This window comes from Macrotis lagotis, chromosome 5, assembly GCF_037893015.1.
Source record: "Macrotis lagotis isolate mMagLag1 chromosome 5, bilby.v1.9.chrom.fasta, whole genome shotgun sequence".
Lineage (NCBI taxonomy): Eukaryota > Metazoa > Chordata > Mammalia > Peramelemorphia > Peramelidae > Macrotis > Macrotis lagotis.
Window position 1 is genome coordinate 81,728,615 of NC_133662.1, and position 15,806 is coordinate 81,744,420.

The 15,806-nt window shown below is 36.0% G+C and overlaps 1 protein-coding gene across 1 annotated transcript in view; it reads right to left on the reverse strand.

Annotated features, from left to right (window-relative positions):
• The window catches only part of RNGTT (RNA guanylyltransferase and 5'-phosphatase), a 403,735-nt gene that overhangs the window by 285,816 nt on the left and 102,113 nt on the right, over positions 1-15,806 (reverse strand). Inside the window, exon 10 of the mRNA XM_074187132.1 lies at positions 1,303-1,374. Within this exon, the coding sequence (XP_074043233.1) occupies positions 1,303-1,374 (72 nt within the window). The remainder of the gene's footprint in view (positions 1-1,302; positions 1,375-15,806) is intronic.

A 15,806-nucleotide genomic window follows, 5' to 3' on the forward strand; every position in this document is an offset into this window, starting at 1 on the left:
AAAATGCTATATATCTATATTTATCTATCTATCTATCTACCTATCTATATAGAAAAAGAAAACTGACCAAACATTTTTTTCACTTTATTAATTATCTTTTTTTGGTCAACATGACTGGTGTAGAAATATGTTTTGCATGTTTATACACAAATAATGCATACTATATTGTTACTTTTTCAGTGGATGGAGGAGGGAACTAAGGGAAGCATAAAATATGGAGTTAAAAATTTTTTTTAAGTTAAATTTTTTTTTAAATGTAAGCTCACCATGGTCATAGCCTTGTTTCTTGCTCAATCCAAATAAAAATATTTATTATACAACTTCCAAAGCACCAACCTCACCAGAGGTCATTCAATGAATTCAACAGAACATGGTTTTGAGTATTATAAGCATACAATAATTTTATCATTTAATTTAATTAAATTTGGTTAATTCAAAAGTTTTCATTTAACCTTTTCATTAACTTTCATTTAATCAAGGCTTTACTACTGGTGCTGTTAAATAGCATATTCTAGTCTGAATTTCATAATTTTCTCACCTATTAAATGTGATTTAACGTGCTAATATCTCAAAAATTAAATCAAGAAAGAAGAAATTCTGATAAACTGCATAATAATCAAAAAATTCTCATGCTGGGTTTTTTCTCTTGTAGCGAAGTTCACTGATTTTTCAATTACTTATGTCAACTAGTTTTGTTTATAATTTTAAATTATAAAAAACTAGAATTTGAGATTCTTTAATCTTGTAACTTAAATTATAACTTAAATGTTAAGTCCATTATTATTTTGAATAATCCTTTTATTTCAATACTACATGGAAATTCCATGCCAAATCCCCTCTGTCATACAGATTGGCACCTGTTCTCCAATATAATGTCTTAGAAAGTATTATAGGACATTGAGATGTTGAGTGATTTATTTTTTTAATAGTCTCATAGAAAATAATCTTATTATAGAGGTACAATGTCCTGAAAAGGTTGATAGAAATTATGTATTTCAATCAATTCTTATTTTATCCAACATGAAATTTTATCCAATATTAAATTCCTTAGAAGTCATATATTGAATAAAAAACATTATTTGAAACTAGTGGAAAAAATACAAGAACTCCATATTTGTTTAAGAACATTGTTTTAAAAAGAAAAACTTGAAGTTTCATCCAACCCAATTTATCAGAATTACTAATAACTTTTTCAGCTCAAATATTTTCAAAAATTATTTTCCAATTTAAACCATATTGATAATTTTAGAACATCCTAACTTTTAAAATAAAAATAGTATATAAATTTTTAAAGGTACTTACGTTAAATTTAATTATGTCATATATCAAATATCGAGGAACGATCTGTCCATTTACTTTGTCAACAATCATTTCCTTTAAAGAAAAAAAAATTGTTTATAAAAATAATTTTAAGTCTGTTCTTTAATATATCAGAATGATGACAACTTCTCATCACATATCAAACTCTTTATACTTTTTTATTAAGTAAAAGAAAAAATATTGAAATTCCAAAGGAATTTTTTGAGATATTAAATTCTATCATTGCTTTTTTGTTATAAAATAACTGGATTTATATGTTTTATTATAGATATAATTAGTTGGGTTTCTATAAGCTCAAATGATTAAAGAACAGGCTTAATAAGATCTTGACCAAAGGTTCAATATCTGACTGGCCCAATTTTATATTATTCTATTATAAAGCCCTGCCTTGCAGACATCACAGGACACTGGATGGTGAGGACTCTGATTAACCATTTCTCACCCCATTCAAAAACAGATAAATTCCCAACTCTGACTGTCACTATACTTAAGATTCAGCTTACATGCTCTAAATGAAAAGAATTTTTCCTTATCATTATGCTCCCAAAATTGCCATTCTTGTCTTCTTCTCCATAGTCCTTCTGCTATCTCCCAGTTCCATGTGTCCCTAGAACCATTCAATCAACTGCCAACTCCCTTTTATAATGGATAGTTTTATTTCAAACTTTTTCCAACTTCCTGTGATATGAAAAACCTGCAAGATATGGAATACTCCTTGTTAGGTTACCATTTTTCCTTTATAATCATCATTCGGGACCTTCTCTTTTTAAGTTCGCAGTAACCATATTCAATTTTTTTATTGCTATGTTCAACTGTTTTCCACATACTTTTCCCATTTTTTTAACTTTTAAAACAAAGGCAGAATATACATTTTTAAAAATACTTGCATTAAATTTAATTATGATGTATATCAAGAACCAAGGAACAATATGTCCATTTACTTTGTCAGTAATCATTTCCTTCTTTTCCCAAGTTATTCATTATTTCATTCACAATCTTCCCTTGCTATCTAAAAACCCCTGCTCTCATATTTGTAATTTTAATAAGCACATCTCATCCTGAATGCACAGTCAAGACAGTTCATAAGTGTTCTAAGTTCCCATGACCAATATTTTCATTTTATCTCAACCATGCATAGGAAAGATCATATCCCTAATCCTATCATCAATGATAACTGTGATGATTTAGTGATATAGAAACCTGAAATTCATTTCATCACCACTTCCTAACTTTGCATCCCTTCCAAAGATTCTCTCATAAAACTATTCATTGTCCTTAATATAACCTCAATTCTTTCTCTAAGTTCCCCTATTTTTTCTACCTCCTATACCACTTCTTTATTTTTTTCCATTTACTTTACCAAGAAATATATACCTTTCCTAAGTTACTCCATTCATTAAAACCTTTCTCCATTCTCTTCTTTTTTCTAGGTCTTAAGAACAAGCTCTTTTCCTTGCCAAAACAAATCCTCAGTTTGTGCTTTGACTATTTTTCTAGAAATCTGTTCCTTTGAAAAACACCTCTTTTGGGGTGGTTAGGTGGCACAGTGAATAGAGCACCAATCAGGAGGAGCCAAGTTCAAATCTGAACTCAGACACTAATGATTACCTAGCTATGTGACCTTGGGCAAATCACTTAACCCCACTGTCTTGCAAAAACCTAAAAAAAAATTCTCATCCTCCTAGATCACTCCTACCTACAAACTTCCTCAAGTATTGAAACTTTCAACCTCAAGTTCCTTCTTTTCCACAATTAAATGCCCCCAAAGTATTCACTTCATTTGTTGCCCATTTCCCCAGCTCCAACTTGCTTTTCATCCCCTTTATAAATATGGGCTCCTATTATCATCCATAAAAACTGCCCTGTATAAAATGATCAATCTCTTACTTCTAAATCTAAAGATTTCTATATAGTCTTCATTCAATTTAACCTCTCCTCCACTTCTAGTACTGCTAACCACATACTTCCCCTCAAGAGGTCTTCTCCTCAATGGATTTTATAAAAATATTCTCTCTTGGTTTACTGCCTATCTGAACACTTCCAAATCTCCTTTGCTAGAACATCAGCTTCCCCACTATGAATAGACACTCAACCAGGCTTTATTCTGGAACTTCTTTTCTTCTCTATCAATTTCTGTCCAATCAATTATCATCTCTATTTAAATAAAACCTAAATGTGTGTGTGTGTGTGTGTGTGTGTGTGTGTGTGTGTGTGTTTGTTTTTTCAATCTTAATCTTTCTCCTGAATCCTAATCCCACAATGCCTGCTGGCCAACTCCATGTGGCTATTTTATCAATTTTTCAAACATAGCATATCTAAAATAGAATTTAATTATGGCACAAATAATCCTCATCATATAGGATTTCTCCCAAACTCATTCATAGAATATAAATGGAAAAACAACAAGAAGAGCAAACATGGGAAACAAACAATCAAGTTTGATCCTTCTATAGCCAAAGAGATCAGGCATCAATACGATACACCTCCAGTATAGGGGTAAGGGGTAGAGTTTGGGGTAGAGGGTAGGGAAGAGAGAGAACTGAATTTCCTAACAAGGGGTAAATTGGTTCAGATCCCATTAAAGTTTCCACACTGATCAGTTGTGGTATCAGATCTCTCAATGGCTATTGTACATTTAGTCTGGAAAAGATAGGAGACATAGAGTCAAACTAAAAAAAAAAAAAAAAAAAAAAAAAAAAGGTTGGCCTCAAAGAAGAGATCCCCACCTCCAGACATGGGCAAAGATGCAGAACTTTGGCTATGTGATAATGCATATGCTTTAAGACTTTTTAAAATTTGTTTGCTGTTTTTATTGAACCTTCCTTTTTCTTCCTTTTACTATTTCATAATATCATAAAAGATGGCTCTTTCAGTTTGGGAAAATATAGTTACTGAAAAAACAAGTAACCAATAAAAGTTCCTTGAAGATAAACACTATTTCATTTTTGCATTTGTGTCTCTAGTACCTAGCCTAGTGTTTAATAATGCTTTTCCATTTAGAGAAGAATAGGTAATGATAAGTAGAAGAGAAGTTTCGAGCCTGCCAACACCATAGTACAGGGCCATTTCCCTATACTTTTTAACCATAGGCTTGTCATCGAGCCCATCCCTAAGGTCCAATGGAATCAAGATGTTCCCAGAAATAGTGAAGAACTAGGGCAGATGGAAGTCATCACTGGAACACTCAAATAAGAGACCAGATTGTGGAGTGAACTTGATACTGCTCATTGTTCTAAGCCAACGAACAAGGAAGTAGGAGTAAGACCATGTTGGAGAGCAGAATCAAAGGCAACTTTGAAAAAATTATTAGAAGTATGACAAAGGCAAGGGGGATAGGGAGGAAGAGAGTTCATATCCTGCATATGCTGATAGATATAAAAAGGAAAGTGAACAGATTCTCTCCATCTCAGGTCTAATCCAAGACTGGATAGGGTCTGTTGTTATTTTGTAATAGACTTAACTATAAGAGGTCTCTTCTATCTTTAAGAGAATAATTTGGCTTTATATTCCTCAGCCTCCAACTAATGAGAGAGGAACAATCAAGTGTGGAATACAAAGGTGAAATAGCCCCTGCATCAAATAGCTTATCTTTTTTAGTGAGGCAAAAAGAACAGATTTCCAAGAAGTGAAGATGTATGAAGTTTAGTAAAGAAGAAGAAAAAGCAATACAGGTTAACTTGAGTGAAAGAAAGGACTATGAAATTCTAAATTTCACATCTTCTTATCAAGGATCCCACGTTTCCACAAAGAAGTAGGAATGGAAAAGAAAAAAGTGTGTGGAGGGGTTGATGGGGGACCCAGTGGTCTATCCATTGTGCCACCTAGGTACCTAAATATAAATATAAATAAAAAAAAAATCACAGGATAAAATGAACTTTTAACTTTGTACCAAACTTCAAGTGGAAAAGTCAGGGGTGAATTGTTAAAGAGTCAAATAAAACAATTTTTAAGAGGTCAAGGTTCACAAAGAGAGGTGAGTAGCTGCAGCCAGCCATCAATATATAGACTGAACACAAACACTTCTTTCATCCTTATATATGTATTACTGTTGTATTGATAGGTTTCCAATACAACCTGAGCGATATAAAATTATATAAACTGTTTATGTTCAGTGCAATTAATTTAGTGAGATATGATAGAGCCCTTTCCAAGTTTCTTAAATAGATATCTTAGGAAGTGATATGTGAACTTAATTTCTCATTTTGAAAACATTAGCAAATGGAACTTATTTCATCTTTATTCACATAAAATTTGTAAAAAGTACTGAAAAGCAAATAAGAGAAAAGAGAAGACAATTCAATTACACAAACAAGTCAAACACAAATATTTAAAAACACACAAAACAGTGTGACTCATTTACCCTCACTTTAAAAGTTCCTATTTCCTGACTGGTTAATTTATTTATTAACTATGTGTTAGCAAACTGACACTGGGTGAATAGTAGTGTCTTACTTTTTGTCACTTTGCAAATAGCAAAGTCATGATTTAAAACCAAGTCTCAATTCCAAATCCAACATATACCCATGTGAACTAGAGTAAGGACTATGTCAATAGCAAGAAAGGAAAAGGATACAAGACTGATGAACCACCAACAGTTTTTTCACTAATTCCTAGAAGAATATGCTACTTTCTCCTTGAGTAGTCTGGTTTCTAATAATACCTGCACATATCCAGTTGCTTTCGTTTTTAGAGAAGTAATATAATTTGTTTGAATAAAAATTCACTGGAACTGTTCTTCACTTCTTTCTTTTCTAAGTAGACATACTATTCATTGTTTTCTATACCTGGTCTATAAACTGCATCATGATGAGTATTTGGCAATGGCATCTGAGGAAATACTCAAATAGATCTTTGGCTCTTAAGCAACAGTAATTGCTTCCAGAAATTTACACCTCTACTTTTTCCTGACTTTTACCACTTTCTACTTCAGAAAATAAGTCTGTTTTTAACTGAGTGCCAAAGAGAATCTTCACTGCTCTAATTCTTGAACTCTTTATACTTAGGCCTGGGTCTATTGGGAACCAGAGACCTTTTTTCCAAATCTTGGGCCTGCTGTTAAGTCCTATTTCTTGAAAGTTCAAGTCACTATTGGTTTCATAAATCAGTTTGTAGAATGACTGGGATGTAGATGGAAGAGACTTGTCGTTGCTGCTATTTTTTCAGTCAAGTCTGAATCTTCATGACACCTCCTTTAGAGAGTTTTTTGGGCAAAGAAACTAAGTGATAAGCCCTTTCCTTCTCAAGGTCTTTTTTACCCATGAGGAAACTAAGACAAAAAGGACTTGCCCAGGGTCACATAGCTTGTAAGTAACAAAAGTCACATTTGAACTCTTGACTCCAATATTAGCACTTTATGCACTACTACTCTTAGCTGCCCCACTAAGAGACATACCCAGTTTTTAAGGTAACACAAATAACATTCAATGATAATGGACTTTACAATGTTTTTTAATCTAATTTTTATTGATATAAGTCTATCTTCTAATTATACTGCTTAGGGAACAAAGGAGAAAATGTTCAAAAATTCCTATGTGAGATTTCTGGTACTCTCAAGACTGACAGTACTCTTTAAGGTTGGACACTACCAATGTTAGACAGAAGTTGTTTTTTTTTTCTGTTTGGGTTTTTTGGGGTTTTTTTTAGGTTTTTGCCAGGCAATGGGGCTAAGTGGCTTGCCCAAGCCCACACAGCTAAGTAATTATTAAGTGTCTGAGGCCAGATTTGAACTCAGGTACTCCTGACTCCAGGACTGGTACTCTACCACTGCGCCACCTAGCCGCCCCAATGTTAGACAGAAGTGAATGACATACACTAGACTTAACAGTTAGGACTGGCTGGCACATATACTTATGCCAAAGCACATACTGTTTTCTTTGATTTATTTTTCTCATTTGATTACAGATTTACAAAGATCAGTAAGACTGCTCAGTCATGAAATAGAAAGAAATGATGGACAGGGGAGAAAAAAACAAAGAACTGTAACAGCAGACAAGTGAGCCTCAAAAGAATAGGCTCCAAGAAGTAAACAAAACTTAAAACTATTGAGATAAAACGTACAATTTCTGAAGGAAGGAGAAATGATATATTTATTTCTTTTTAAAAAAGTAGGATATCAAAGAAGACAAAACATGCACATGAGAAGAAAATGTGGGACTTGGAGTCAGGAAGATCTGAACTTCATACCACCTAATAAAAGTTGTGAGTTAATAGAGTTAAAATATGTAAAGTATTTTGCAAATCTTAAAGCACCATCTGACTGTTAGATATAATTATTATTTTATCAGCAGCAGTCACATGGATTCAAATTCACATGTAGGAAGGAGATAAAATAAGGTAGTTAAGTAAGAGGTACTGACAAGTAGAAGTCTTAAGGATTCTCTCAGAAATTAGAATTCAGAATTCCAGGGTGGAGACAAGACAGCAGCATGAAGCTAGCATGCTACAGAAACTTTTCCCTACACAACATTAAATGAAGCCTCCATATAGACAGTAAAGTTACAGATCCAACCCTTCCCCCCCCAAAAAAAAGAGCAAAACAAATGCTCAACCCTGGCTCTTGTGAAGGATCTTCAGGGGAGGTTTGTCTCTTTTGGGGGAAGTACACCCCAGAAAGGCAGAGAGGCTTCTAGCCACAGTGCAGCCCAGGCACGAGTTCAGCTGGATAGTAGCTCAGGTGCAGGCAGTTGGATAGCAGATCAGCAGGGAGGGCCCCAAGCTGAGACAAAGTACAAGCCTTGGAAACATTGAACAATACACAGGATGGGGTAGGGAACAAACCACTGCATAGGCAATGCTTGGGGTGTACAGGCAACATCACAAAGTGTTCAGGACTATATTCCCTCTATCCCAGGAGTAAAATTCAACTATTAAAATGAGCAAAAAGCCAAAAAGAGCATAGAAAGCTACAATTTAACCATAGAAAGCTACTCTTCAGATAGAATTGATAAAAATGACATCTCAGAAGAAGAAAGCAGTGACAATTACCTCTAGGGAAGTCTCAAAGAAGTTTATAAATTGAACTCAAATCCAAAACCTCATAGGAGACCTTAAAAAAGATTTTAAAAAACAAAGAAGATGAGAAGAATAAAAATGGAAAAAAAAAAAAAAGAGAGTCATACAGGAGAATTATGAAAAACTGACCTAAGAAATCAGGTCCTTGAAAATAAAAAATGATCAAATGGAAAAAGAATATAACTCATCAAATAATAAAATTAACCAAATGGAAAAGAAAAAACTAATTTAAAAGTAAAATTAACCAAATAGGAAACACAAAAGCATTAAAATCTAAAAATTAGAATTGAACAAAAAAAAAATAGTGACTATGACACATCAATATTCTATCAAACAAAATCAAAAGGTTGAAAAATGTCAAAGATAATGTAAAGTATCTTTTAGAAAAAAAGAAGACCTGGAAAAGATACAGGACAGATAATTCATGAAGTACTAGTCTACTCAAAAACCTAGATTAAAAAAAATCCTGGAAAGTATCTTTTTTGGAAATTATTATTATGAAAAATTGCCATAATATACTAGATCAAGAAGATAAAAGTCTTTGAAGGAATACACAGAACACCTCCAGAGATTCCAGAATAAAAATTCCAAGGAATGTCATAGACAAACTCCAGAATTCTCAACTAAAAAAGACACTGCGAACAGTCAAAAAAGAAAAAACGAAAAACAGAGGTAACACAATCAGAATTACTCAAGACTTAACAGCTTCAACAATAAAGGATGAGAGAGCCTAGAATATGATATTCTGGAGAGCAAAGGACCTAGGATTACAACCAAGAATTAACTACCTAGCAAAATTCAAATCAGGGGAAAAGATGGACTTTCAATAAAAGAAAGGTTTCCAAAATTTTCTGATAAAAAGACAAGACATGAACAGAAATTTCAATCTTCAAATACAAGATTCAAGAGAAGTATAAAAAGGTAAGTGGAAAGGAGGGAAAAAACACTAGTCGAGAACATTAAACTGTATACATCTCTCCAATAGAAGATAACACTTGTGACTCTTGAGAATTGTATTTCTCTTAGGGTTGGATTTGGTGAACGGATTGCACTTAGAAGAAATGGGTATAAAATGGGTATAAAAGAGACATGATTGGGGGGGGGAGCCTATACACACCCATAAATTAAATAATTAAATGGTAATTAAATCATTAATTGAACTTTACTCCTTTAAAGAGGGTTGAAGTACAATAGGGACAGAGGGTAGGAGTGTACTTTAGAAGGGTTGGACATAAAGAGATAAAGAAGTGATCTTTCCTATTCCAAAGTTTAGTTAACAAGGATTATAATGCTTATAACTGGACTATTATAGGGTGGGAGAGAGGGTGCCCAATATTTTAGTGAAGGAGCATTGTAGAGCTATGGTTGGAGTGCTAAAGAAACAGAGAATGTAGCCTATACTTGGCTGGAGAGGATAGAAGTATTATTAGGGTTGGAAAGCTTTAGGAAGGGGGGGGGGTGTGTATTTAGAGGGACTAAACATGAAAAGATCATGAAACAATTTTGTTTGCTTAATGATTTGGCTGCAGACAGAGTGGGCTTGAAGGGGGGGGGGGGGGGAGTGATAGTTAATAAAAAGTCCATGAGGGGGCAGAGCCATGGCAGCAGGAGAAGAGCTTCTCCTAGGTGCTCTCTCCAAAATATTTCAAAACCCTTAAAATTATGACTCTAACTAAATTTTCGAGAGACAGAACCTACAAAAAGATCCAATGAGGCAAATCTCCAGCCCAAGTTAACCTGGTAAATAAATAGTGGGAAAACTCTGTTCCACAGGGTTGGAGGGGCAGTGGGAGCAAAGGAACTTCACCCTCCCGGAACAGCCCCAGGGCACCTGGGAGCACTGGCTCCCAGCAGCAGAAGCAAATTTTCTGACCTATTCCCCAGGGAGCACCAAGCACAACTTGGAAGATCAGCATGGAGACCTCTGCCAGAGCAAGCCTTCAGCACAATCCAGGGACTCAGTGCAGCCTAGATCCCATGAAACAGAAGCAGGCCCCTGGATCCCCCCAGCAGGAGCCTCCAGGCAGCTGTGCCCTAAATGCTCAACCCACATAAGGTAAAGGAATAGAGGGAGACTGTTGAGGTCTGTCCTCTGGCCCTGGAACAGGACTCTGAGGCTTTGACCAAATTTAGACCCTGGTTGCAGTCTAGACCTCCGGGAAAGACACTCCGGGTGAGCTTGTGGTTATTCACAGACCAGGAGAGCAGTCAGAGCCTCACACTGAGGTCCTTGGGGGGAGGGGGGGTCCCAATAATATTAAAAGCTCAGGAAGTACCCCAAAGCCAGGTGCAAGCTGTGAAAATGAGTAAACTGGGGGAAAAAAAGGAATCTGACCACAGACAATTTACTTTAGTCGGATGAAAGATCAAACCACACAATCAGAAGATGAGAAAAGTCCAAACTTCTGCATCTAGAGACTCCAAGAATTACAGAAGTTGGGCTCAGGCTATGATGAAGCATAAAAAATATTTTGAAAATCAAGTAAGGGAAATAGAAAAAAAATTGGAAAAGAAAAGAGAGAGATGCAGGAAAAACATGAAAATGAAGTCAGCGCTTAGTCAAGGAGATCCAAAAAAAATGCTGAAGAAAATAACATTAAAAATAAGCTTAGGTCAAATGGATAAAACAGTTCAAAAAGTTATCGAGAAGGATGCTTTACTGGAGGTGTTGGAACACAGACTGAAGCACATTATTTATTATTATTATGGGGGAGGTTGCAGGGCAAATGGGGCTGGGTGGTTTGCCTGGGGCCACACAACTGGGTAATTGTTGGGTGTCTGAAGCCGGATTTAGACCCAAGTGCTCCTGGCTCCAGGGCCACTGCTCTGACTGCCACCTGGCCACCCCTACTACTACTACTACTACTAATAATAATAATAATAATAATTATTATTATTATTATTATTATTATTATTATTACTATTGATTTTAATTTTTCTCTCTCCTTTATCGCTCATGCAGGTCTATATTTTTGGGGGGGAAAGGGTATTATTTTTACTCTTAAACAAGAATATTTTAGTAATGTATTAAAAAAAATCACTTGTACAAAATAAGAATAAATAAACAAACAAATGAACAAATAAATAAGGGGGGGAAATACATAGTTAGTACCATGTACCACTGATAGAAAGGTGTATTCCTTTGTAGATCAACTCAATTTTCCCCAGAATAGCTTTCATGTACAATTCTCTAAAATTCCACTCGCCGCCTTAACTTCATTCTTGATTATTTTGTAGCTTGATTCATACATTTCAGGGGGAGAGGAAGATTGAGGTCTCCTACTAGTACAGTTTTTGCTGATTATTTCTTCCTATAACTCACATAACTTCTCTAAGAATTTGGATGCTATACGACTTTGTGCATATATGCATTGATTGTGTGTATATAATGCATGGTGCATATTAACATTGATAATTCCTTCTTTATCATTTTAGATCTATTTTGACTGTCTGAAATCAGGATTGATAACCCTGCTTTCTTTCTTTTTTTTTATTTCAACCAAAGCTTAAAGGTCTTTTACCTTCACTTTATATGTATCTCTCTGCTTCAGATGTGTTTCTTCTTTTCTTAATTTACATTTTTATTCATTTACACATTTCTAAAACAGTCTTGTAGGAGTAAACATAACCCCCTCCCCCCACAAAGAAAACAAAACTCATGAAAAATAAAGTGAAAGAAAAGAGAAGAATGCGTTAAAAAGGATAATTGGCCAGATGGAAAAGGAGATAAGAAATCTTTGTGGAAAACAAATCCTTCAGATGCAGAATGGAGCTAAAAGAAGCTAATGACTTGAGGAGAAATCAAGATACAATAAATCAACACCAAAAGAGCGAAAAGTTAGAAAAAAAATGTGAAATATCTCAATAAAAAAAAAACAACTCATCTGGAAAAAACAGATCCAGGAAAAATAATTTTAAAATTATAGGGATACCTGAAAGTCATAATCAGGAAAAGAGTCTTGACCTCATTTTTAATGAATTCCTGGAGGAAAACTGCCCAGATATCCTAGAAGCAGAGGACAAAATAGAAATTGAGAGAATCCACCAATCTCCCCTGCAAAGAGAACCAAAAAAAAAAAAAAAAAAAAAGGCAACGCCCAGGAATATTATAGCCAAGTTCCAAAATTCCCAAGTCAAAGAGAAAATACTACAAGCAGCCAGAAGGACACAGTTCAAGTATAGTGGAGCTGCAGTCAGGATCACACAGAACTTAACAGCAACCATATTAGGGGCTTGGAATACAATCTGGAAGGCAAAATAGCTTGGAACACAACAAAGAATCAACTATCTAGTAAAACATCCTCTTCCAGGGAAAAGATGGACTTTCAGTGAAATAGGGGAATTGCAAATGTTCCTGTTCAAACAGTCAGAGCTGAATAGAAAGTCTGATGTTCAAGTACAGGGCTCAGGTAAAGCATAGAGAATGGACAAGAAGGGTAAATTATGAGGGTCTTAATGATGATAAACTGCATGTATTCCTGCATGGAAAGATGAAACTGATAATACTCATATGAACCTTCTCGTTTAATAGAGCAGGTAGAAAGAACTTTTCTAGATAAGGCACGAGAGAGTGATGGGAAATTAGTAATCTTAATTGTAAATGTGAATCTAATAAACTCCCAAAAAACAGAAACAGAAAGCATAATGTTATGATTAAAAACCAGAATCATGTAATGTAATATAATTATAATATAATATAATATAATATAATATAATATAATATAATATAATATAACACCATATAATATAATATATAGCAGAGATATACATAGAATCAAGATAAAAGGCTGGAGCAATTATGCTTCGGAAGTAAAAAAAAAAAAACCAGGGGGAGCAATCTTCATGGCAGACAAAGCAAAATCAAAAATAGACCTCAATGAAAAGAATAAAGAATGAAAACTACATCTTCTTAAAAATACCACAGGCAAAGAAGTTTTAACATTATTAAACATATGTACTATTTGGTATAACATCAAAATGCTTAGAGAAGAAATTGAATGACTTTACAGGGATATATATAAACAACAAAGCTTTAATAGTAGGGTCCTCAATTTCCCCATCTCAGAATTAGATAAATCTAACTACAAAATAAACAAGAAGGAAGTTAAGAAGATTAATAAAATCTTAGAAACTTAGATAAAACTGACCTCTGGAGAGAATTGATTGGGGGGAGGGGGCGGAGCCAAGATGGCTACAAGAAGGGATTGAGTCTTGGGTGCTCTCTGATAAAACTTGAAACTAAGGACTCTAACTAAACTTTCGAGAGACAGAATCCACAAAGGGACCCAGTGAGGCAGTTCTCCTACTCAAGGTAACCTGGAAAAAAGCAGAAAGGCTCTGATCCCTGGGGTCAGAGGGGTGGCCCGCCAGAAGGAAAGAACTTCAGCCTCCCGAAGGCAGCCCCAGGGCGCTGGGAGCCTCGGCTCACAGCAGCGGGGGAGTCTCCTCAGCTGCACCCCGGGGAGCACCGGGCACAAAGTGGGGGAACAGCAGGGGACCTCTGCCAGAGCGAGCATGTGGAGCCCAGCCCTCAGGGCACACAGCAAGCAGCCTGGTCTTTAGGCAGCCTAGACCCAGAAACAGAAGCAGGCAGAGCCCGTAAGCAGGAGCCTCCAGGGTATGAGCCCATTGAGCTGATGGAGGGGAGTGAAGAGAGACTGCAGAGCTCTGTCCTCTGCCTCTGGAACAGGACTCTGGGGCTCTGACCACATTCAGATCCTGATCGCTGTCTAGCCCCCCCTATAGAACAGCAGCCCCCCCCACCTCAGCCCCTTGGCAGAGGGGGGCGCTTATGGTCATTCACAGACCAGGAGGGAGGATAGAGCCTCACACACTGAGACCCTTGTGGGAGTGTCCCAAAAGCTCAGGAAGCACCCCCAAAAAACAGGCTTAGGCTGGGAAAATGAACAAGCAAAGAAACAAGAGGAAGACCATTGAGAAATATTTTGCAAATGAGCCCAAGAAGGATCAAAATACTCAGTCTGAAGATGAGGAAGCACAAGCTCCTGCATCTAAAGACTCCAAGAAAAACAGAAATTGGGCTCAGGCTATGACAGAGGTCAAAAAAGACTTTGAAAATCAAATGAGGGAGTTGGAAGAAAAACTGGGAAAAGAAAGGAGAGAGATGCAGGAAAAACATGAAAATGAAGTCAGCAGCTTAGTCAAGGAAATCCAAAAAAATGCTGAAGAAAATAGCATGCTAAAAACCAGCTTAGGTCAAATGGATAAAACAGTTCAAAAACTTATGGATTAGAAGAATGCTTTAAAAAACAAAATTGGCCAGAGGGGAAAAGAGATAAGAAAACTCTCTGAGGAGAACAAATCCTTCAGACAAAGAATAGAATTCAGGGAGATTGAGGAATTTACCAGAAATCAGGAATCAAAACTTCAAAACCAAAAAAATGAAAAATTAGAAGAAAATGTGAAATATCTCATTGAAAAAACAACTGATATGGAAAACAGACTTAGGAAAGATAATTTAAAAATTATTGGAATACCTGAAAGTCATGATCAGGAAAAGAGCCTTGACATCATTTTCAAAGAATTACTACAGGAAAATTGCCCTGATATTCTAGAAGCAAAGGGCAAAATAGAAATGGAAAGAATCCACCAATCCCCCCTGAGAAAGAGATCCCAAAAAACCAACACCTAGGAATATTATAGCCAAGTCAAAGAGAAATATTACAAGCAGCCAGAAGGACACAGTTCAAATACCATGGAGCAGCAGTCAGGATCTCACGGGACTTAGCAGCAACTATATTGGAAGCTTGTAGGGTGTGGAATATAATATACCGGAAGGCAAAAGAGCTTAGAATGCAGCCAAGAATGAACTTCCCAGCAAGGCTGAATGTCCTCTTCCAGGGAAAAAGATGGACTTTCAATGAACCAGGGGAATTTCAAAGGTTCCTTTTGGAATGGCCAGAGCTGAACAGAAGGTTTGATCTTCAGATACAGGCCTCAGGTGAAGCATGGAGTTTGGAAGAGAGGGGGAAAATATGAGGGACTTAATGATGATGAACTGCATGTATTCCTGCATAGAAAAATGACACTGATAATACTCATAGGAACCTTCTCAGTTAATAGAGCAGGTAGAGGGAGCTTTTATAGTTGAAGCACAGGAGAAAGCTGAATTCGAAGACAAAATATGGTGTAAAAATGGAGTCAATAGAGAAAAAAAGAAATGGAAAGGGAGAAAGAAAAAGGAGAGGGGGGAATAGGCCAAGATATTTCATATAATAAGATCTTTTTTATTACAATGAGCTATTGCAATGATATGGAAGGGGGAGGCAAGGGGGAATGAGGGAACCCTTGCTCTCATCAGAGGTGGCTAGGAGAGGAAACAGCATATATATACTCAATGGGGTATAGACATCTGGAGTAAGAGGGGGGGGAGAGCAGGGGGAAGGGGTGGGGATGTGAATAAAGGAGGAGAGGATGGACCATTGGGGGAGAGTGGTCAGATATAACACATTTTC